General features: G+C 40.9%; 1 protein-coding gene across 3 annotated transcripts in view; it reads right to left on the minus strand.

Annotated features, from left to right (window-relative positions):
* Nucleotides 1-25,846, minus strand: part of LOC115019132 (fibroblast growth factor 14-like) — a 43,252-nt gene that overhangs the window by 12,294 nt on the left and 5,112 nt on the right. Inside the window, exons 1-3 of one of the 3 annotated variants that reach the window (XM_029448525.1) lie at nucleotides 19,256-19,288; nucleotides 5,391-5,501; nucleotides 1,544-1,647 (exon numbers count right to left, since the gene is read on the minus strand). In XM_029448525.1, coding sequence (XP_029304385.1) covers nucleotides 1,544-1,647; nucleotides 5,391-5,442 — 156 coding nt within the window. In that variant the 5' untranslated portion in view covers nucleotides 5,443-5,501; nucleotides 19,256-19,288. Of the gene's footprint in view, nucleotides 1-1,543; nucleotides 1,648-5,390; nucleotides 5,502-12,700; nucleotides 13,218-19,255; nucleotides 19,289-25,846 lie in introns of those variants that run through there. The other 2 variants (XM_029448516.1, XM_029448512.1) reach the window with 2 other exon arrangements.

The raw sequence follows: 25,846 nt of genomic DNA on the forward strand, positions 1-25,846 counted from the left end.
TCTTCTGTGTCCTATTTGTTCCTTGTCTCCTTTCTTTTGCCTCCTACCCAAGTCTATCCTTTCTTCTCCTCTCTCCTTCTTCCTTTCTTTCATGATTGGACCTAGCCTCACTTTTATTCCTCTCACCTCTCCCTTTCATTGTCCCTCCTTTCATCTCCTCCCCTCCTTCCCTCTCCTCTCCCCTCCAATCCATTTATACTCCCCCGTCCTCTCTCTCTCTCTCTCTCTCTCTCTATCACCTCTGCTTTCCTGTCTTCTCCTCCCTTCACCTCCTTTCCCCTCCTCTCTTGCTCCTGTCATCTCCACTTCCAAAAAAAGAAATGACGGGGAGGAAAGAGGGATGATGTCAGGGAGAAGAGGCGTCAGTGAAAGAGTGTTAACTCCCTCTGAAGAGTCAGCATGGAAATAATTCATATTCTGCTCAAGCAGATCTCCCAACAGCCAGCCGCTCCTCCTGTACCTCTCTTGCCCTCCACTTGCCTCTTTCTTCCCTCTCTTCCAATCATTGTTACACTTCTCTATCTTATGTCAGTGATTTGATTGACTTGTTTTGGTTTATTTTGCAACTTAAAATGATTTTGTTTTCTATTTCGGGAAGGAAGAGCCACATGAATGGCATTTAATGACATTAAAACATCTTACTTAATGCACAATCCTCCATAATATATGTTTCATTATGGCGTCCATTAAAAGCAATGTATCTGTCTTTCTCCCTCTCTCTCTCTCTCTCTCTCTCTCTCTCTCTCTCTCTCTCTCTCTCTCTCTCTCTCTCTCTCTCTCTCTCTCTCTCTCTCTCTCTCTCTCTCTCACTAATGCACCTGTCTCCAATCTTCTGTCGCACAAAACCTTCATAGTAGTCTGACATGAAAATAGCTTTCATTGTATAATGCATGCTTCAATTCTCCTTTAAATTTAAACCGTAATGTAAGTTAGATATTGTATAATTTAGAGCAAGATTTGTCTGTAAGTGCTCTTGATACTTTTTGCCTCATTTTGCTCAGTGTGACGTCCTTCAGGTGGAGCAGAAGAGGCTCTGCAGACAGACCCGGGTCCCCGGACACAGTGAATGTAGTGCCTGTACACCGGCCGGGCTCACTGAGCGGAGTTATATATATATATTAGACAGTATATTAGATAAAACAAGCTATTTAAAGTGGTCACCTTGGGATCTGGAAACACTTTTCTAATTATTAATAGATTAATCAAATAAATAAATAAACACCTAACAAACTATGCCTACTTACATTAAGGTCTTATAAATGACCTGAGATTTGTCAAAACAGGCGAGTGTTTCCATTTGTCTCGGAGAAAGAATTACCAGAGCTTAAAACCAAACACCCGGGACCTGGATGAGCAACACATGATTTGCAATTAAGCCCCATAATTTACCAGAAAGAAGCATTAAGCCTTCCCCACTGCACAAAAAGAGGACCAATAAAAATGATGTGCTTGGACAGCTCTGATTTCTATGACAGACAGAAGTACTGAATACTGTGTGTGTGTGTGTGTGTGTGTGTGTGTGTGTGTGCGTGTGCGTACTCACCGATGAGTAGAGGTGACCCTCTCCGTTCATGGCGATGTAGAGGCCGGTCTTGACTGATTGGATGGCCACGACTCTCAGACCCACGGGAATTAAGTTAAACAGAGCTGAGGACAAAAACAGACAAACGGAGTTTATGAGTGCGTGCTTCTCTTCTTCACCGCTCTGAGAACTGAAATGTAATTTGGTCTGTTGCTCAGTTAATGCGGTTAGTTCACGGTGAGGTGAAAAAGCAGCTCGTCCTCGAGGGGCGAACTGCAGGGCTTTTAAAGTCAGAGCTTTGCAGTCGGGGACGCCTGCAGAACATTGACTGAAAACTGCAGATTTAAATATAAATTCTCTTCTCGGCCCAAAACCCAGTGATACTTTGTCTCTATAGCTCTATAATTTACAATTATTTAAGACAAAAAAAACCTCTTGTGTTTTGTTGACTTTACTTGGACCCCGATGCCCTATGTGTAAAAATATTAATAATATTTGCAACAAATTCTTTCTCCTTCAAATGTTTTTTTCTTCTGACCTCATTAAAACCCAATGAGTAGGAGAGTATAGAAGCTATGACTCTCTTAGCCACAAACTGACAAAAGAAGAAATGACTATTGTGTGTTATGTAAGCTGATTAACACACACATATATATAAATCTGCAAAAATAAACAACAAGGAAGGTGAAAGGACTGTGCGGAGGGAGCATCCTCCATTGACTCTGTAAAACCACCTGTGACGGATAAGAATACGAAAATATTCCTGCGTGAGGCCCGTTGTGTATTAGATTTTGACCAGGGTCACTCTTCCATGACATTTTAATACCAACGTATTCTTGTCTGTTATTTCAAAGGCAGAGTCGTGCTCTCCTGGGGTCAGTGATGTCGGTGATGGTAAAGGAACAGACAGCTGATCACACCCTTACAGCCTCGGGCAGGTATTTAAAGGACAATACTCGTGTCGCTGGTGTTTTGTTCACTTCCTGCAATCCATTACCGACTTGTATCTTTTTAGATTTGTTCCACTTATGAGATATTTACTTTTTTTATTTTTGACTGTCAGCTTTTCAGTAATGGAGTACTTTTACTGACTTTTTTTGGAAGTAGAAAAGCACAAATGTTGTTTTGCCTGACATTTGGAATTAAAGGTGTGTGAACAAGCATTAGCAGAAGGGCATTTGACAATAATGAGGTTTGAAAATGAATGTTATTGTTATTATATTTTGGTGGTATAAGCCTGTATCTAAGTCCTCTCTGATGCAAATATTACGTGTATTATTTGGCCATCATTAGTTGTGCCCTTTCAAGGTTTTTGAAAATCTCCTGGACGGCTCCCGCAGAGGTCATTGAAACCAGGACTCTTTAACCCGTTTGCCTCTTAGCATTTCAGACTTATTGATTAGCCCGCTGGCAGTCGAGTTGTTATGACAGAAACAATGTCAAACTAAATTCAAGGTGAATTCTGCTGACATTCAGGATGTTAGAGCTCATTTTAGAAAATGCAGACGTAATGTTACGACGCAAAGATGTTTCAATATACGAACATGTTGTCCAAGGTAAATGTGTTACCAGTTGCCGCTTGGTTAAAGTAAACTGAGGATGGGTTACACTAGAATCTCAAAAACATGTTTTTCTTTGTGCCACAGCATTTATAGCCTGCTCTGGTTATCGCTGCGTTTAGATGTTTTCATCAATTATTGATGGTGTCATTTTTTTAATGTTGTTGATTGTGGCCCGTGGCTCCAGTATAGAAATGTTAATTGTTTCATGTTGTGAGTTTGATGCCTGGAAAAAGCTGAAGCTGAATTTGTTTGGAAACTTAGTGCTGGCAGTATGTGGGAATTCATTGCTTTCATTTGCCCAGCTTTTGAAATATCTGTCTCCTCGCTGCCTCCACCCCTATACAGTGGAGATGAATAGAACTGTGTGTGTGCGCTGCTCAAAACATTAAAAATAAATCATTTGCAGAACTTCGAAAACACTCTGAGTTATACTTGATAATCCACAGACCTCGCTGTGAACAGTTTGATCATTTTGTCCAATAATGCCCTTATTAGTTTACACAACGAACCCATTCATGTGCTGAGTATATGATCGTCTAAACCCACTTTACTCTTAATGAATCCTTTAAAGCTTAGAAGGCTGTTGCTTTAAAGGATGATTGATTTAAAGCAAAGAAGTTCGTTTTGATAGGTTGAATCACAGACTGCTGTTTTATTTATTGAGCCACTGTGAAACTTTAAAGACGCACCAGCTAGCTAGCACTGTGAGCTGAAGCTGTTGAGTTTAATGAATTAAAATCCATACATAGTGTGTTAATTCCATTTTCAAAATACTTTATTGACACTGTCACCCATGCCAGATACAGTGTGATGAGCTGATCAACATTTGATAGACAGTTGATGCCGTTTTCCTTTTACTTTATGTAGATATTATTATGTAATTTATAGCAATGACCTGTAAAGCCATGAAAATGCTTGTTTTTCTTTCTAATCAAGGGCTGATTACACCTGGGATATCAGAGCCTTCACTAATCAAGGTTACATATAAATGGTCTCTAACAAGCAGAAGAAATGTAAATGTGCGTGAGTACACCTGCAAGTAATCATCCTGGATAAACATCACACTTTCTAAACCATCAGGCTCATGCACAGCCTTCATTAACATAAAGATATGCAGCCAGCTGATTAGCGATGGTAACAACCCTCCTCTTAAATGCTGAAGGAAATGTCACTGATGTCTCCCCTCTGCTGAGCTGAACACGGCTCAGACAGAAAAAACTGACAAACAAATGGAAAATGACGCTTGGCAACAAGTGTGAGCTGCAGTAAATTCTGTTTGATCTGCACGCCGAGCTGTGGCAGGAATAAAAAAAAAAAGACATTTGCCAAAGATTGATGTGAAGACATTTGCCAAAGAATAATTAAATCATAGTAAACAAGTGGGACATTGCTGCAAATTGGATGGCAGAGAGCAACCAGCTCAGCCAATATGGAAAGGTTACTTTGGACCAGTGAATCCTCTGTAGTGATTACTGATACGTTACGTTTACATACATACATACATTACATACACTACATTAATCAATAATCATCCATCTGCAGTGCTGGGTGCAGAGGTCTAATAAACTAACCCTTACCAAACTAAAGCAGCCACTTGTCGCTTTCTGCTGAACAGCTGGTGTGCGGTCTGAAAACACGCTGCCTGCACAACATGAAATATCCCAAATGGATTTTTTTTAAAACACCATCACTGTCACTTTGCTGTCTTTACGACTACATTAACTGTGAATGTCAATCAATACCAACAACTGTGGTTGATTTAGATCGATATGCTTGAATGAAAGTGCTGGTGTAGCTGAACAATGGGTGTATCGTTTTTGTTGTAAATGGGGGAACTTGACTTTGCTTGAACCATTTAATTATCTCTGTGATAGGATTATTTAGAATTCCTGCTGCTGAGAGGAAACAAAAAGGTCTTTCTCGACCTTCATCAAATCAAATGAAGACAGGAGACAGACAAGTCATCTCTAAATAACTGTTTGCCCTTGAGAGAGACTGTCTGTCATTTGTTTGTTGGTGCGATGACATTTTGGTTTTGAGCGCCGATATTCTTTTTCTCTTTTCGGGTACTTGTTACATTTATGCATATTCATGAACATCACAATGTAGCGCTTGTTGGAAATGGCTGCACACGCAGTTCACGCAAAATTAGGCTGTGTTGATAAATAAGGGTCCTCAAAATGCAATTTATCAAATGATTACATTTCCCCAAATGTGCTGTATAATGTTGGATTATCTGATTGTGTATGATGTCTATCAGTGTGTGTGTGTGTGTGTGTGTGTGTGTGTGCAGTGTGTCCACTTACAGGAGTTGGTGCTGTCGTCTTTGGTCCCATCCATACTTCCATCCTGGCCCATCTGGAGATAGAAGCCCTGCCTGCAGAACAACCTGGTCACTATGCCCTTCAGCTGTGGTTCTACACGCACGCGCACACACACACACACACACACACACACACACACACACACACACACACACACACACACACACACACACACACACACACACACACACACACACACACACGCACACACACACAGGGAGAAGAAGAGTTGGTAAAAAGCCGATTTGAATCAGGACGATATGAACAAGCATGGGAAAATAATATGAGGCAGAATTTTTATTAAGTTTTGTCAGCTTCAACAGAATGTTTTATCTACTAATTCTTCCTGGAGGGCACGTTTGAGATACTCGACAGTTTGGCATTTAAGAACAATGTGACCACATGCGACCTGATGCATCCTGAGGGATTTCCTGCGCAGAGACCAGCCAGGCACATCCAATCCATTACAGATTTCTTAGACTAATCCTTCCTTCATGGTCATTGTTCCACTTGAATAACGCTGATAAAGTATTTCTGAACCTTTGATGGTGTAGAGCAGCGTCATAATGGTTTTGTATCCAACATATTCTGTTTACTCTTTTATCTATTGACACATACATTTGGTGTGTGGGCATGATTTCCTTTATCTAAACTCTCTAATGGCTTGTCCCCACCTAAAGACCTTTATTTATATCGTCTTCAGGCACTTTACTGTATTATTGCCACAAATCATTTGATTTTGATTAATCTAAAAACAAAATTACACAAGGAAATCGTTGTTTTCCCAATGCTGATATTCTAATTCTTAGTAAGTGGATGCAGTGCTCTTGGCTAATCCATCTTGCTCTGATTAAACAGCAGTTACTTTAGCCTCTCACGGTTCATCAAATACGAAATGACTGATGTAAAAGAAAATGATTAAAACTACATGTGACAAAAGGGAAGGAAGGAGCTGAGGGACAAAGAGTCACTGGATAAAGATGGAGAGTGAGGGACTGATGGAAAGACTTAAATGATGTAACAGAGCTGCAGGTACAGACAGGCCTTTTCCCCCCATTCAATAATCATTTCCCTCGTCACACCTCTGGCTGTAGATAGCACACTTTTTCCACGCAAACACACTGATTATTTAATATGGCTCCTCACACACACACACTTACAAGTGACCACACCCATTCTCCTTCTACAAAACATCAGCGACTTCGTCTTTGTGTCCGCAGTTTAAGCAGGGTGGGAATCCCCTTTGAACATGCATATGTGTGAGAGTGAGTGAGTAAAGGTATGAAAGACTGACCCAGTTTATAAAGTGCACGCATGTGTGTGTGTGTGTGTGTGTGTGTGTGTGCGTGTGCGTGAGGCAGAGGTGTTTTCCATCTACGTGAAGGATCCATCTTGTGCAGCAGGGGTGACGGAAGGAAGAGGTGTGACAAAGCCACACTACTTTCCATAGCATGTTGTTTGGTGCATCCAATAATAAATCTCAGTTAAATTACAAGGACAGCTTTTACCATTTTTACAAATGTTTTATTTTTTTAGTAGCGGTTATGAAATAGTAACAAAGACTAAATTAATCTGGAGTTTCTACATCATTCTCTACTGGCACCCGACTAAACTACTGTTTCCAGGATTATTGAAATGCACGAAATATGTAAATTCAGATATATTTTGTCAATAGCTTCTTGTTGATTGTTGCACATCGTCTCAAATTGAGATTTTCAGGTGAAATACATTAAATATTATTTGTTATGTGTAATATTTTAACGTTTCCTTTGATAGTTTTCATGGCGTACTTATTGAACCGGGGGCAGGTTGGGTGGTTTTTCATTCTTTCTGATGAAAATATTTGATGGTTGCAGCCCTGTACAGAAACACTGCTACTGCTAAATACAGTACAGCACAATCTGTATTATCATGCATTAAATATCTATCATTCCAACTGACAGCTGTGATATTTCTTACTGCTTTATGATTCAAAGCTTGTTTGTGTGACGCACGACCAGAGGAAGGTGCTGGTCTGTGTCCGTGTCATGTCCTTTATATTTCATCTATGACTTATAATTTATAAAACATAATGTCAAATGTTACTGAATTAGACCTGAAGGCACAGAGAAGAGTGCACCTTCCAGCCCGGCTTTGCATTTATACAGCTGTCTTTCTTTTTGGCTTATAACCTTGTCTGATATGAATATATTACAGGTACATTTTTAGTGGGGGGCATGTAATATCAGAAAACCTTGCCTGGCTGGTGTTGTGGTTCAGCCGATGGGAATTTGTCCACGCAATTTATTTTTCAAAATAAGTTTGTAGAAAAACATTCATATTTCTCAAAGTAAGATATGGAGAGAAAATAAAAGGTTGATTCAAGGATCTTGTATCAACCTTAAATAAATAGTTTGTCTAGAATAAAACATTAAAAACAACGAATCACAACTAACCAGTATAACTGGTTGTACTGGAGTAGGACAAACCAACACAGGAAAGGATGTACTTATGTGATATCATTTATCGTGGTATAGATTTTTAATCACATCGTCCAGCCCTATTATGAGTACAATCATAGTGTTATTGTTGGAGTTTGCATAACTCTCCGCTGTAACGGATGACAAATCAATACTTTTCCACAGGGGACTGTCCTGCAGCATCCACTCTCCTCAGCATCATCTATCTGTGTCTATTCATCCAACATGCAGGTTATCCATTAGCTCATATTCCACCTGAAGTGCATTTCCACAGTGACATTGATATTCCCACTCTTCCCAGCATCTTCTCATACTGTCTGTTACTAGGGAAATTCCCATTTTCGCGTTGCCACAGCAACAGCCTCGTGATTCCAGACTGTTCCAATGGAAGGGTATTCCCCCATCAACACACACACACGCGCACACACACACACACACACACACACACACACACACACACACACACACACACACACACACACACACACACACACACACACACACACAGCTGTATTAGCACCATAATGTGATCTGATTCAATCAGTCAGCCCGTCAGGCGGCCACGCTGATTTGACAGGTCACATTGTCTGTTAATTCGCCTGGAAAAGCCTCCACCCAGTCTGAGTGTAAATACAGTGTTTAACACAGTATAACATGTCAACATGGGTGTCTCATACAAGCGATGCATTGAAGACCCTCCCATTCTCTCACACACACACACACACACACACACACACACCATCTCACTGAACAACAGCATCCAAGTGAAGAATTTGCGAGCAGCAACTGAATGCAACCATTTCGTCCTCATTTACATCAGAGTGATTAGAGGAACACTTACTTAGTGCTGAGGAGGCTGGATTTCTTGTTAAAATACAGATACTGTTCGAACATTCAGATCTGGTGCAGCTACAGTAGATGTACTTCAACTCGGATATGGCAGCGATGACGCAGTTTGTCTTAAGTCGACACTAATAAATAATAAAAGTCCTTAACGTGATTTTGTCCCGATGACACTTTATATTCCGAAGTCTGCGCCACATATCGTGGAGGCTTTTCCAGCCTCGACAGAAATGCAATTCTGAAGGAAACACTGGTGTCAACTAGCGATTATCCATACCTGCTTATTATTATGCATTGATTGAAAGGCAAGGGACAGCCAGTCCATCACAGGGATAACATATGAGCCAGTGTTAACCACAGAGCTACGTATTGAGCTATGAATTTTATTTTAAGTCAAACTTCCAGTGGACCTGAAAAAGCACAACTGGCTCCCATCAAAGTGAGGAGCAGCAACTGGACGTTTGTGTCCTTTCCGCATCACTAGACTCCTCATCTCAACAGTGAATCCTTATTTTGGCATGTCCATAATCTCATCTTCTCCGTCACTACGCAGAGTACATCACCATGGGTGATGGCGGGACACAGCGTCAACAAATCTAATAATCAAGAGCTTTGCGGTCCGGTTCCCTCTTCCCCCACAGAACCCAAACACCCACACTTAATCTCATGCTCCTTGTGAGTGTCACATAAAGATAAGACGCAGAGATACTTAACCCCTCCCACCACCACAGCCTTCCTGGATCGGAAACATAATTGTGGTTTAGGGGTTTGTGAGCCTCGAAGAGCTTCGAGTAACGTTGTCCTAAAGCTTGTTCTCCTTTTAGGAACATCTGTGGCAAACTCAGGTCAGGTAAGAGGCCAGAATGAAAACAACAACACACATTAAATATATATTATTCCAACTGACAGCAGTGATATTTCTTGCTGCTTTATGATTCAAAGTTTACCTGACAAGCGTCTCTCTGTCAGAACAGAAATGAGCACACACTGCTCACTACAGACAGACTGAAATCAGTCACATTTCAATCTCTCTGTACTTGTTTGTGTGACGCATGACCAGGGGAAGCTGCTGGAAATGTGATTTATAGTCCGTTATCTTTTTCTAAAACATGTCATGTCCTTTAGATTACATGTGCGACGTGTTACTTTATACATTTATAAAACATAATGTAAAATGTTACTGAAGGCACAGAGGAAAGTGTACCTTCCAGCCCGGCTTTGCATTTATACATCTGTCTTTCGTTTGGCTTATAACCCTGTCTGATATGGATATATTACAGGTGCATTTCAGTGGCGGCATGTAATATTGGAATACCTTTCCAGGCTGGTGTTGTTACTCACCCAGTGGGATTTTAAGGCTGCATAGCTTCTTTTTTGATTGAAGCTACCAAAAGCCAATATTTTGTGGCAGTGATTTTCCTTTTAATTTGTCGGGGAACTCCTGTCCATCATCATCCACAATCAAATCCTCCACTCTGAGACTGACTGATGAAGTAGCTTAAAGTGGGGTAGCAGCTGATTACACTGCAGGATTTAAATACTGTTGAGTAAAATCCTCCCACACCAGTGCCTTGAACTCTCCGCTCAGACGTCTAATTATTAATAACAACACACTAAGACTAGCTGTGGACAAGACGGAGCCTCCCTCCATCATATCATAAGTAGACTGATATCTAATTTTTAATAAAAAAGCCAATTGTGGCTCCTTGTCAGTATAGCTGATAAAGAAATGCAAATTTTAGCTCTATTGAACCACATCTTTGATCAAGTAATGAAGGCTGCAGATCATTTTGAGTCTGCCTCCCCTTCACAAAACCTCTGGAAGACAGTAGGGGATGTTGGCAAATCTCTCACACACACACACACACACACACACACACACACACACACACACACACACACACACACACACACACACAACACACACACACAGAGCACAGAGATTGTGGACGTTGCCAAGCTTTCACCAGCGGCTCCCACAGCTGGGAACACAGAGGAGGGAAAGGGGGAGGTATGGAAGAAGGGAGGAAAAAATGTAATGTAGCTGGAAGGTGTGAAAATATCTAAAGTAAGGAGGGAAGATTAGGGAGAGGAGAACGGTGATGAGGAGGAGAAAAAGAAGGTAAGGGAGAAAGGTGACCAAAAAGGGAAAAAGAGAAGAGAAAGGAGGAACAACAATGTGGAGGAAATTAAGAGAGGAAGAGGAGGAGACAAAGGGGAAGAGAGCGGAGAGGAGAGGAGAGAAAGAACCCTCAAAATGAAGCTGGAAGAAGGGATGAAAAGATCTAAGGTAGGGAGGGAGGATTACGATGGAAAGGAGGAAGGGTGGTAGACTAATGAGGAGGGAAGGAGGAGGTTGGGCAGAAGGGTGACAAAACGGGGAAAAGGTAACAGAAGTGGGGGGAAATTAGAAGAACTCAAGGTGACACTCGAGGAAAAGACGATGCAAAAGAGAAAAAGGAAGGTAAGAAGGGAAACAAGGAGAAGAGGAGAGAAAAGGTATCATCTTCACAAAAAGGAAAAAGTCTGTAAGGAGTGGAGGGTTGGATAAAATAAAACGGGAGGTTGAAAGAAGGGTCAAAATGAGGTGAGGGGGTGCAGGTAGAGGAGGAGGAGAAACAGGGGATGACAAAAAGGGGGGAAAAGGCAAAAGAAGGGAGGAATAAAAATGCAGAGCCACTCAGGACGTGATGATAAGAGGACGTAAAAGGGAGAGAGAAGAGGAAGCTGTTTGTCTGTTCCTCCAGAAAGGAACATTGGAATAAAAGTAGAATAAAACTGGAAGAAGGGATGAAAAGATCTAAGGTAGAGAGACAGGGGACACAAAAAGGAAGAGAAGGGTGGAAAAAATGGAGGAGGGGTTGTCATTGAAAGGCAGAAGGACAAAAAGGGAGGAACACTAAGTAAAATGAAAGTATGTAAGTGCAAAATGTGGCAGGGGGGAAAGGAAAAGAAAATTCAGAGAAACTGAAGCGAGAGGAGTTGACAAAAAGAAAAAGAAGGTAAGAAAAGGAAAGAAGGGGAGGTGAAGACCTGGGATTTGTCTCTGGAACTGATGAAAACCAATTCCTATCAACATGACTCCTCACGTTCACCTCTCCTCCCTCTCTTCCTCGGCCCCTCCTCTCATTTCCTGCTTCCTTCTCTACTCTCTTCATCCATCCATCCCTCCGTACACATGCACGGCACCTGCTGATTTCTCACACAATCAATTGATTACAAAAGCACTTATCGCCTCTGCTATTGAACGCACACCATAGCACACAATCACAACATTCTCATTCATCTGCATTCACTGCGATATCTAATCAATTCTCTGTGCATTGAAGGCAGGATCTGTCCCATGATTTGATTTGAAGGGATTTGAAATCTGAATGGTGGAAATTTTTACTTCCAAGAAAAAAAATCTGAATTACATGAATCAAAGTGTAATTTCAAAATAAGAGAGAGGTGTTAGTTTGATCCTGCTGTAGTATTTTAGTCGGACATTCTGCTAATGTTAAGGCAAATGGGTGACTGGGCTTTTTAAATTATGAGCTGAAAATAAAGAGGGCGAGGTAGAGATGCACAGAGGCAGACAGAGAGAGAGAGAGACTAGACAGACTAATCTGTGGCTTCAATAATGGATGTACCTGGAAACTACTGAACCATAGGGCTCTACAAGACATGACAGTGTGTGTGCGTGCGTGTGCGCGCGTATGTGTGTGACCACAGAGAGGAGAGGGACCAGTCTGTCAGTCTGTGTTTGTGCATGATTGGGGTGTGTGCGCGTGTATGTGCACGCGTGAGAGTGCAAAAGCAAGGGCGTGCATGTGTGATGGTGGTTGTGTGTGAATGTGGCCGCGCGTAGAAGTATATAAGCCTGTGTGCGTTTCTGCATGTGTGTGGAAGCGCGCGCGCACCTGCGTATCAATTGCCTAGATTTGCGCGCGTGCAACTGCCTGTGTGCATGCATGTGCGCGCTTGTCCGCACCCCCATTTCCCCCACACCTTGTCTCCGTAGCCTTCTTTTCTTCAAGCCAAAAATCCGGACTTTGGAGAAGATGTCGACAAGGTTCCCGTTGCACAGCCCCTGCTTCTTACCGGGGCTCTTCCGCCGCCGGTGAGGGGTCGGTCGGTGGGCGTGTTGCTCTCTCGCCTGTCGCTTCTGCCGGATCAAACCGCTGGCGATGGCCGCTGCCATGTCTCCGCCGAAACAAAAACAGCCCTGTGTCCGTCTGTGTCTCCAGTCTCTTCAGTTGTGTCCACCGGAGGGGACGGAGCGCAGACAAACCCAGACGCAAACGTCCAGTCTCCGCTTTACCGGCTATAACGGCCCCATACTTCAGCCACAACGCGGTAAAGTCCAAAATAAGCACACCACCTCACGTTACAGCATATTTTCTGTTGACGTTATTCCCCAGGCCATTGATTTGAAACGTACAGCGGTTTACCTGTCCGTCACGTTTCACCGGTCTGTCTGTCAGTCAGATAACAGCAGCTGTCACTGAACGGCTCTTCCAACCGATATTACCGGACCCCGTTTGTCAGTTTGCGTTCCCATGGTCAACAGGCGAGAAAAACAAAAAAAAAAGGAGAAAAGGTGAATAATGCCTCTGAAAGCAATTCTGTGCTCTCTTCTGAAAACGTCCGTTTGTATTCCACTGACAGGAGCGCAAGGCGCGCGTGCAGCCGCGAGTCGCTCCAGCTGCGTGAGACTAGCGAGAGTTACCCAGGGCATCACCGGAAAGAGGGCGGTTTGGCTTTCAAAGTGAAAGCTTAATAGGATTTGAGTTTTTCAAATGGAGTATGTCTATAGGCTACATTAATGACTCACTTAACATACACAATGTAACCTTTAACAATATATGTACTGTATTCTTATTCATATAGTCTACTAGTCTCTTATCTTCTATCATTTTGCTACTTGTTGCTGCCATCAAGTGGTCAATTTTAATCTAATCTAAATTATTTTAAAATGTATTAGAAACAGAACCAACAATTTAAACACTAGAAAAAAATAACAAAATTCATTACACTTGTTTCTTATATGCCCATCTTTTTATTTATTTAGCCACATTATTTTAATATTTAATGTCATTGACAACATGACTAAATGTCTTCTGCAGTATCACAGCTTCCTCTTGTTTCATCTAAAGGCCATTGGCCATGGTGTAATTAATAAGTCTTCTTTTATAATGTGCCTGTTTTTATTTAACATTGAACTTCCTGTTATAGGATATTGTGGACTATAAAATAATTAATTGTTATTTTGAAAGTAATGACCGGATGTCGCTGTGTTTGTCGTTCTGGCTAAATTGACATTGAAAAGTGCGAGCGCTCTAGGGAACCACACAATCTCTGGAGCTCTGGACGGTCGGCTGGAACCGGTCGCAGGTGCCCGGTTAGGGCTCTAGAATGTAACGTGGTAAAAGCCCTGCCTTCTACATTATTACTTCACTTAACCGGAGCATATGAATTAGGGACTACAGCAACATTGTGTATCGTTTTATTTTAGACTGACGCAAGTAAAGAATCATGAAGGTCGACAATGAAACCAGATCCACTCATAACCTCATCCCAGTGGTAGAAAGTAACTAAGTACATTTACTCAAATACTGTACTTTTTGTACAATTTTGAGGTGCTCATACTTTACTTTTTCCATTTTATGCTACTTTATAATTTTACTTCACTTCATCTTAGAAGGAAATATTGTACTTTATTCATTTGATACCTTAAGCTATTAGTTAGTCTAACCTCAATTGCATATTGAGGTTATTAATAAAACATATAATAGACAATTAAATGATGATGTATGGATAAAGACAAGACTTTATTGATTCCTTGGTAAAAATTCACAAGCTCCCCGACAGTATATAGGCCTATAGTAAGAAACAGGCCCCACCTTTAACAGCTGCAACATTAAAGTAATGTACATATTAATGGCAGGCTTTCTGAATAACTAGTTTAAAAATGCAAGAGGTGGGCTGGATGGACAGGCCTCACATGTCTGGTTTACTGTACACGTGCCTATACCTTTGAAAGACTGCTGTAAGATTATACTGCAGTACAGTCACTCCATGATGTAACAGTATGAGACGGTATCAGGTGTAGCACTAGAGTGTACAAGCAGACAAAGTCATACAAAGTATTATTCTTTAAAAAAAAGTTATGTTCTGATTCAAGTTTTGCCAACGTTTCACAAGCCGGCACAAATTTGTATTTCCAGTGCAGCATGTAGGTCAGTCATCTCTCCAGAATAAAGAGCTGGGCTGGGACCCAGCTGGACACAAAAGACTTTCTTTCTTCTGCTGAACATCATATCAAAGAAAATCCTCAAACCTTTTCCAATCTATCTGTCCTTATAATGAATAATGAACAGCCCCCCCCCCACACACACACACATCATTTGCATGACATTTATTTATCATATTCAAGTGCTGAACCATCACTGCTAGTCCAAAATGTCAACTTTGCATAGAAGATATCTTTTCTGAAAATTATTGGTTTCAAAAACTAAATGAATAAATGAAAGTCCTATATTTTGTATTTTTGTCGATGTTAAGTGGATCCAAAAAGAAATTGAGTGCAGCGGGTGAATCATATGCGATTGAAAATGAATTGGGTCGCTTCAAGGCTTCATGATGTCAACCACAGGTCAAAACACTTTAACCAAAATCTTTCTCTCAGACACTGTCTTTCTCCATCTCTGTCTTTCCTCATGACCACTAGGTGGCACCAGAGCATGTCTAAGAACATCAAGCCAACAATAGGAGCTCACTGATAGCAATGTTAATAGTGTGGGACTCCTGCACAGACTAGATTAAAGCATGAATGACTGAGAACATGCTCATATAAATGCTATTATGACAAAATCGAGAAGAATGATCAGATCTTGTGCCATTATTGTTTTATATTTCACATGATATAGCCTGCTTTGTTTGGTCCTATTATGGCCTATATAAGACTAGTATAGACACAGCAACAGCAGCAGTCTGTCACACTGGATCTTCATCTCTTGTCCCATTTTAGCAGGTGAACCCAGAATCCCAGGCTTTCCTTCTTTTGTCTCCGACGTTGCTGACACACTACTATTTTTAGATACAGAAGAAACTACTGCTTCGCCGTTACTGGTCTCTCTCCCAGACAGCAGAAAAAAGGAAACACAAAAAGATGTGTGTGTACGCTGTTTTATCCAGGTCAGTACAAGCGAACGAGTTATGAATAAATCAAAGCTTAATTTACATTAAAATTCACAAACTCTGCTGCTTTTTATAACGTCGGAGGAAGGCGGGACACAACTCTTTAATTTCAAAAGATACATTCTTTGCACCCCATCCCTCTTCCATGCACTTATTCCACCATACATCCCCGCAAAAAACAAAACAACTCTTGACTCATTCCAAATACACGGTTTGCAAGAGAACACACACACACACACACACACACACACACACACACACACACACACACACACACACACACACACACACACATAATACAGTGTAAATTGAAATATGCAATAGTGTGCAGAAATGTCAAATTAATGCTTTTATTAGCCGTCTAGTGCTCTCTCCTGAGAGAACACACACACAGATACACACTCATATTCTATTTCAAGCTTAAGTGCATGGCTATGTGTCTACAATGTTCCTCTGGGTCTGCACAGAGGCAGCAGCGCCCTCTACAGGCACTAAAGGAAACTGCACTCTCCACTCGTTCTCTCTTTTACACACCTGTGCTTCTTTACAGCCTATACTTGAATGCATTTTGATTTCATACACTGCTCACTTTGAACTTCATTAGATGTCACTGCTCTGTTACTTTTCTTTCAGTATTCAAGATGCTTTCATGACCACGAGGGACAGACAGACCATAATAACAGCAAACAATATTGAATTCATCTATTCAGTTTTAATTGAGATTTTACGGCTATTAGTTTGTCATGTGATGATAACAATTATATCAACAATTGTGATGGAAACTTTTGTTCCTAATAATTCAGGATACAAATGAAGCGTATATGTTTCCATTAGGGAACAGATCCTGGGTAAAAAGGTTCCCACGGGCAGGAATGGTGTCCGAGTATGTTTTGTTATTTGTGTTTATAGCCTTGATCGTCCTCATACTTATCGTTGTTGTTTTTTATTCAAAGCATCACTTTAAAAAGCTAATTCATGTGGATATAGCTAATGAACCAGCCAAAAAGTTGCATTTAAATGATGAAAATAAGACTGTTTTTGTTCTCAATCACCAACAAAGGAGTGCTGCCTACGCCGCGTGGGGAACATTTTCTCATAACATAGTCAGTTTTTTACATCATGTGAAACACTTGTTGCTTGTTTTTGAAAATTTACTTCTGTGTACTTGGGGCTTGTGCCTGGGGCTGTTGTCCCTTCAGAGTTAGCAGAGTTTACTTGTGTTACTGGATCAGTTGTAGAACTTTGTAAGACACAATAACCTTGGGTGGAATCAGTTGTTTCCTTTCCTAACGACAGGATTAATGTAATGAGCGTTTAGTTCCCATAACTGTTCCTTTAAATTAAAGATGCACCTCGTGAGATTCATCGTAGGTGTGGCGCACAAGAATTAGACTCTCTTTATAGTCTCCATTTAATCAATAATAGCTAGACTTTCCCAGGGCCTGCTTGTCGATAAAACAGCATCTCTGTAGGTGGCGCTCTTTGATCATGGTGACTGTGGCTGCTCATGCTAATGAATGCGTTTGTCTCCTGCTGTGAACACACAAGAGTGTGCAACAAGTAAATGTATGCAAAAATATACATCGAATCAAACAGCCATAACCGTCTGCAAGTCTGGGCAGGAAAAAGAGTTGAAAGAGAGGGGAGGTTGCAGAGCGACGGGAGGGGAGAGAGAGAGAGAGACAGGGAGGATAACAGATGTGGGTGGGTGTTCCCCAGACAGGAGTGTGAGGATATCCACTCTGAACTGAGCAGGATGAGTCATAATTCACACTCAGACACCCGCCCACGCTCACTCTCTCACTCACTCGCACAGACACGGGGAAGTCCACTGTTACCAAGGTAACAAGTAATTAGTGACGCAGGTGGGTCTCCGAACGGAGGGAAGAGAACACCTGCTGAATGCTGAGGGGATAATACACACACACACAAACACACACATCTCTCATCGTACAGAGTCTCTGAATTCATCTTTCTGCTGTCTATGCGGTTGTGTGTATCTCTCTCTCTCTCTCTCTCACACACACACACACACACACACACACACACACACACACACACACACACACCTCTCAGTTTCCTCTACTCTCCTTTCATCTACTTTCCTTGTCTCCTAGATTCTACCTTTTCCTCTCCTCTCCTCTCATCTAACCTCCTTTCCTTTCCCCTCTCCTCGTCTATCTTTGTAACATCACCAACTCAGCGGGGAGGAGGAGAGAGGGAATGGAGGGACTGAATTATTCATGCACATCCTCTTTTCTTACATCTCTGTCTGTCTGCTGCCTCTAGTGTCTAGTGTTGAATCCTCCTCCCCTCTCTCTTTCTCCACCTCTCTGTTGTACCTATTTTCTCTCTCATCCTGAATTTATTCCGACGCTCGCAGCACAAACACAAGTGAACAACTTTACAGCTACTGGGTGTCAGAAAATTCACAGGGACCCAGTAAAACATAACGTGTTTTTGTTCTTTTTGTACTCGTTTGTCAGTCCGAGTGGTTAAAGTAAACTTTATAGTATAACTTTCTCACGACAGCCAGCCCTTGTAACCTAGCAACCACAGATATTTTAAAGTTATGAGCATCATTAAAGAGCTTTTACTGCTAATTATCTTCTGTATCTGAATGGAAGTAGGAGTTATGTTTGAGGTTTCATCACTGGTTTAAAGTGAGACTGTGTAACATTTTAAGTTTAACAGCAGTAGAAGAAAAGAAGCGTCATAAAGTTAATTTGACACAGTTTGCTATCGTTAGCTTCAGTCAATTTAATTGAGAAACTTTTTATTTGAAATAGGAAGAATGTGCTATTTCTTCTTTCAAATGCTATATAGTCTAAAGTTAATTAGGTTCAATATGAGTACTAAAACGTGGCCTCATTGTGGGACTGAGATACGTTTCTCACATACTAAAGATAATGCAGTTTATTTAACTATAAATAGATGTGGAGTTGCTCAGCTTCCAGGTGTGAATGTGTTTAACTGACTAATGGGAGCCTCTCTGTTAGTGAAACCTGCCTGAATATACAAACGTTTTTAAAGGGAAACTTGACACTAAACCAGTGGTCTTCACTATTTGTTACGTCAGAGCCACACTGATTGGACAAAGTCAAAAGGAGAGTCACTTTTACCGCAAAGTATGAAAAGGTCATAAAAAGCACGTCTGTTTATTAATCTGTCTCTTCCAGGTGCGTAAATTTCGTTGAATTTTGGATGCGTCGTTTGGAAATGCGGCTCCAGATGACTTCTCTTGAAACCAGAGCGGGTTTGTTTGCACATTAAGCACAAAGGGTTCAACTTGTGGAGGACAAATAAAAACTCCTCTGTCCACTTGTCTTGAATTTTCCTTTGCTCGTCTTGTGTGGCTCGTACCTTTCTTTCTTTAACGGGAGCAGCTGTTGTCTGTCCACAAACCACATCTCCAGCATCTTCCTCTCGACTCCGCTGTGGTTTGATGCTCCAAGGCCAAATCTTAATGTTCCTCGTGTGTCACGCTTTGTTTCTGTCCACCTGCTGTGCAACTCTTTAATAAGAAATAGATCCATTTGACGTCTGTAGAAACACGTGGTAACTAGCATGTAATGGTGAAAGGAGTAAACTAACGCAGGTATGAAGTGCCAGGTTGGTAGTAGTATCCTCCAATTTAAATGTTCAAATTTAGCGATATAAATTATTTTTTTTAGCAAATGTCCATATTCATAAGGATGCTTATGTTAACATATTTTTAATGAGCTTAAGTTTATTTATTTATATATATAATAGCCCACCACGTATCTACCCGTCCAAGAGCACATTCACCATTGTAGTACTTATAGACCGCCAAAACTGGCAACTCCGCAGTGAGTCAGTGTTCCGCTGAGCAAGTTCTTGTTTCTGGTCTATATTTGCATCTTTTATCAATTATTATTATTAGCAATTATTTGTATTATTTGTAGGATAACAGAGCAGACACTTTCAGTGTTTTAATGGGTTATATGTAATAGCCCTGCTTGATTTTATGAAATATCTGTATTGACTCCATAACCATATCTATCTCCTCTTTATTTAGCTCACTGCCACGCGAGCCACCAATTAAAGCTTGGCAGCCGCGCAATGAGTAACACTGCACTAAACCAACAGGCTGGTTTAATTAGCAGCATGAGAACAGAAGACTGGAGAGGCACAGAGAAAGAGAAAACGGATTATCAAAGACTAAAGTGAAACCAGACAAAACCCTTTTTCATTTGTGAGCTATTTTTACCTACTAGGGTGGAGTGTTGGTATCATTTAACTTTTGCCTACTTTTGTTGTCAAAGTGGCTCGTTGAACCCCCTAAAACACAGTAATCCCAGCTCAGGTTGGCTGTTGACACCCTGCACATCCTTCACAATTTGACGAGTCAATTGTCATAATTTAGAAAATTCAAAAACAAAGTAGATAATTTCTTCAACTTTTGTCCAATTCGGAGCAATTTGTCTGTAACCAACATGCAAATAAAGCAGAAAATCAATTCGCATTTTCCTCTACTATCATTTCTTACTGGGGAATGTTTTAGTAATGAATATACATGACTTGTTGGCCATGTGATGACCATTTCTCTGTGTTCAGTGTTGTATGGTTCAATAGTTTTACGTGTTACAATTCACATTTTGGTAACATATATTCATGAATTATTGAGATCTCCAATCTGCATATCAAGGAACCCCACATTGGTCTACACCCCGGGGACTTGGATCTCAACACCTCACATATTACTATTGATCTCTCGTTTAAAAGCTCCCTGTTTTCAGCCTCGGAGACGTTTCACAGGGATGTCCCCAGGAAGTGCTGTTCTGATATTCCTGCTGTTGTTGGTACTTTGAAGTGTGAAGCAATAACAGTGAAAGTCAATTCGAGTTAGTCATGCCTTTTCTCCAGAGAGACCAACTGTTAAAAGACTGTAGCCAATGGCTATGTATGAAGCATTCTTACAGCTATTTTAAAAAGCATGTTGCTTTGAGGGAATTCCATTTTTGGGATTTTCTCAGAGAGGTCAGAGGTCACGGACAGGTTAAGTAGGAGGCTTAACTCGTCAGTGACAATTTTACATTAAAAATGATAAGAGTTGAAAATGACAGACTTCTGCGTCAAAGTGGTTACATAATCGCTCCACATCTTTCCTCAAAAAGTCATAACTACAGAGGAAGATGGGAGGAGGGGCGGACTGTGGGGATGGGGGAGAGATAACTACAGAGGAAGATGGAAGGAGGGGCGGAGGGTGGGACTGTGGGAATGGGGGGGGGGGGGGATAACTACAGAGACTGAAGGCAGAAATCCTTCAAGCAAGAGTTGGAATCAAAGAGGTGCTGAGAATGAAAGCTGGGTGGAGGGCTTGAAAATAGGATATATTTATATAACGTGAAAATGTAATGTAGGAGAAGTCTGAAGCAGGATTGTTATAGAAAACTTCCACTGAAAAAAACAACGGAAATAAGCAGCATATCATAACAGCATAACATATCCTTTAAGAAAAACTGAAACGATATTGCCCGGTTAAAAAAACTAATTCATTTAGATTATAAAAATAACTTGACATTCCAGGACATGCCGCAATTGCAATCGGACACTTAAGCCGATTTGAGTATCTACAAAAGCGCTATATAAATTAAATGTATTATTAAGTAGCGTGAAGATTAAACTTTATGGCCATGTCCACGCAGTTCTGCAACCATGTATTTTGCATGTATATGGAGCTACAGACTTCTTACATTATACCTGGCCCTAACCAAATCAAACTAGTATATAACTATAACTAATATTATACAAAAAAACTAAACCTTTCTAAAAAACTAAACTAAAATGAAAAAGTGATAACCAAAATAAAATGAAAACAAATTGAAATTCAAACAGTTACTACAGACTACAGTTAAGTTTGGTTCTGTGATTTTACAAATGTTATAAATACTTTTGTTACATTATTAGGCTTCTGATCTGCCACCGCAGTTAGGATCCTAACTTAATGACAGTTAGGAGATGATCGAAACGACAGGATATTAACAGCAGTCTCTCATGTGAATCACTTTAGTGCAGTGTAGTGCTGGAGATGAATAGTACTGACTGGACCATTGTCAGGGGAATATAATTCATTGATCAATACGAATTCATTTACTCTCCCTTCTGCTGTGTGTGTTACAGTGATCTGAGTCTGAAACCACTTACAGTTAAATGGTTTCCCCAACAGCTGCACTCCTCCAATCTCAGCTAGACCACAACTCCCGGCCCACTGCTCCTCTGCCAGCTGTACTTCTCAGTGTGCTGGCCCTTTAATGACGGGGACTTTATTCTCATGCCTCTGCACATCTCTGTGAACTGCTGGCCTCTCTGCAAGCTAGCCACATCACGGGAGGGTCATTGTTTGATTGTGTTGGCAATTCTGTCACAACACTTTGGCATCATATAAAAGACTGGACTGCGATGGTTTTAATCCCTTTGGTTTTAAAGATTAAATCAATTTTAATACGTTTATTTTCTAATTACAACATGAAAAATAGTGACAATATTTCAACTATCTGAATACTTTCAAATGCTCCTGCTTGGCCGGCTGACTGAATAAGTTACAATCTTAGTTTTAAATAACAGGAAGAGAAGGCGTAGGTAGATACTGTGACAAGAGATAAAACATTGTTAAACAACAAAGCAGACTGTTTTCAGTGCCACCCACAGTCGGGCACACGCTGGGCGAGAACTTAAGCTTATGTTTCTCAGCAGTAGTTCCAGTCAGCTAGAGTAAAATAATGCCTCATTTCAGCTATTTCTTTTTGTTTTAAACGTGCTATTCTTCACAGCTCTCTGTAGAGAAAAGTTCACAGTTGGATGTAGAGGAGGAGGATAACCGACGGGTTGGCGGATTTCTGGAAAAGGATCTTAGTATTGTTGCGGTCAGTCGTGATTTCTGGCACGTCGGGGTAAAAACAAAGAAACTCAAAAGGCTAATAAATCCAGTAATCAAATAAAAACTAGCTTTATTAAAATCTGAAGTGATACCGAAGATCTGTCCCCTTTTCTTCTTTCTTTAAGTTGGATAAATAACAGTGGCGTGACAATAGGCAGGAAATAAAAAGGCAACTATCTGAAAATAACTTCTCTGGGTGACTTCTGAGACTGACAGTAACGCTGAAGAGACCTCTGACTAATCTGCTTCCACACATTGCGGCATTAAAAGGCACCTTGTATACAGTATGTGCATGCGTGTACAGTAATCCCTTTTAAGTGACAATGTCAACACTTCAGCAGCACAGTACAGCCAGAGAGGCTGACATAAGACTGCATCTAATCCAAACTGAGCCACAATACAGATCTAAGAACTTCTCACAGGTACAAGTGTGATTTCAGACATTAATACAGCACGCCCACCCTGGGCTCCGTAAGTGCTGATTCTATAACTATTGTATGACTGTGTCCTTTACCTAAGGCCTTAGAGAGAACTGGCTAATGGATTTGAGAAGACAGATTGTTAGCATGCGTTAAAATTCATTTAAAATGAGACAAAAAGGCGTGAAATTGCTCCCAGTCTTCTCATTTCACAAGGGAGAGTTTATCAGAGAGTATCAATTACTGGCGTTAACCATCGAAACACAACATGAAAAGCCTTTCAGACTCTCATGTTGCCTCGTCTAACTGATCCATAGTGAGTTTGGGGCTGAGAGCTAAGGGAAAGTTAAAAAGCATGGAGAGAGATTAATGCATCACGCACACACTCCAGGAAATTACTTTAACCTACAACATAATCAAAATTCAAAAAAGTAATTTTAAGTAAGCCCTATTTCCCATGTTCCTAACAAACAGTCAAATACATTTTTAAATGATGAAGCCAAATAAAAGTGTAAATAAGTAAATATACAACCACAGTTGGTACCTAAAACAATTTTTGGATGACATCGCTAGGAAGTCCTTCTGTATATAGTTTTTGTTTTAGTGATTGTCTTTAGAGGTAAAGCAGCTGTTGGCAGTGTAAAGCCTGTCTTACCTGGGTCAGCTCTGCCCAAAGCAGCCTTTATTCTCCTCTCTGCTATCTTCAGTATAAACTCATAGTCCATGGCTGACACACAAACACACCTGAAAACATCAGCCTGTTGGACTCCACTGAAAACTCACTTCTTAAAATCGCCTGGAGTCCCCCGACGTGGCCTCAGACACCGACACACACAAATAGTGAGTGGGACAGATATGGCGATTGTGTCATGCGGGGCTGTCATCAAGCAAAAGGTTAACGCAGACAAGGGAAGACTAAAAGTCAGCTCAAGTGTGTGTGAGGGAGCGGTGGAACAAAGGAAAGAAGTGGAGAACAGAGATAAGGAGACGAGGTGCTAAATAAAAGCTACAGAGTGGGAAGTCATCAGGAATGTAAGCCGCTTAGCTTTCACATACGTTATATCGTTTCTTTCTTTTGAACGATTTACTGTTTTCACTACGGATGACAGGTATTCAGCTTGCATGCCAAGATCTGTGTAGAAATGTTGAACGTTGTGGATAAAGCTAGTAAGTGCACCTTGAGTTTTATGTCTTTATTTTGTCAAAAGAATCTCAGCCTTATGCTTTAACACCGTACCACTACACTCCAGTGACTATGTATATCCGGCATCTCCAGTCTTGCCGATTAAACACTTTTTACACAGCGAGTCAGAGAGAGACTGAGCTGTTGTCAAGTGTTTCTCTGCTTCTTATCATTTAGTCTGCGAAAACACTTCCCAGTCGAGCCTTTGATGCCCTGCTGCTGTTTAAGTGCACTTGGAAAAATAACACTCAGCACTCACTCACTCACTCTCGACAGAAACCTGGAGCGAGAGCCGTCCAAACATACGCCCACATTCTCTCATTCACCTTTCCACGTTCACTCATTGTTTTATTTGGGAATTTATAGTGTTTCCACTGCTGAACAGAGTGATATCAACAATTCAACAATTCAACAGTCTCAGAAAGGTTTGTTCTTTGTTTGACACCCTTCAATAACTGCAGTTTTTAGGTGTTTGGAGCAGAGATATGTAAAGGAATATTAGGGGAGGAATTCAATTTGAGTCATTTTGGAGCCCTCTATCCAGAACCTCAGCTCTCCCACTCACTGCCGTATTGCCCAGTGTTTGCATACTGTAATATTTTACCGTAAATAGTACGAAATTTGCATTCTTTTTCATACCGTACTAAGGTTTTGGACATACTACACAAATCTCACATACTGTTTTGTTTACTAAATGGAATTTCGGACTAACAACCCAGCTTGTGTTGATTAAAGATGCTGGTGAGCAGATCGGTGCTGATGAAGAGTCACTTCACACACACACACTCACACACACACACACACACACACAGTTCCTCCACAGACCTCCTTATCATCGGTTTTCATTGGAACTACTTTCTTAATCCCTCACATAAAGAAGTTCATTGTTTCAAACCTGCATTCAGCTACAACTTTAACTTTCCCTTACAATGTGTACAACATGTTTTCTTCTTCCTGTTTGGTTGTTACATTACATCGCCGACTGCGTAAAGCACGCAGCAGCCCTGAGCCCCAAGTTCACTGTGTGTCAATTGGTTGTATGTAATTTGATTAACTGAGACTATTTTAGGAACTGTGCACTACTCTTAAGTACTATATGGAGCACAGAGTTAGTACAAGCTGTCTCTACCATATCTGGAAATATCTGTCCTTTTATGCTGCTAAATGTTCCACTATGTTCAACAGCTAACTTCATCTGCTCTGTGCTGAGCAGGAAGTGTACAGCACATTTATCAGAGCTTTTTTCACTGAAAACATTTTCAGCTTTAACAGCACATTTGATTAAACTGCACTAAAGTGTGTATAAAACAGGAACATAATCTACATTTAACACAATGAATAATCGCATAAGAAATAAGTTTCAATCCAGTTTGTTCTGGTCTGATTATATAAATGACCTGTGTGACTGCACTGTATGTGTCTGTGACGGGTGTGATTAGTTGACAGCCTAT

Source organism: Cottoperca gobio, chromosome 2, assembly GCF_900634415.1.
Source record: "Cottoperca gobio chromosome 2, fCotGob3.1, whole genome shotgun sequence".
Lineage (NCBI taxonomy): Eukaryota > Metazoa > Chordata > Actinopteri > Perciformes > Bovichtidae > Cottoperca > Cottoperca gobio.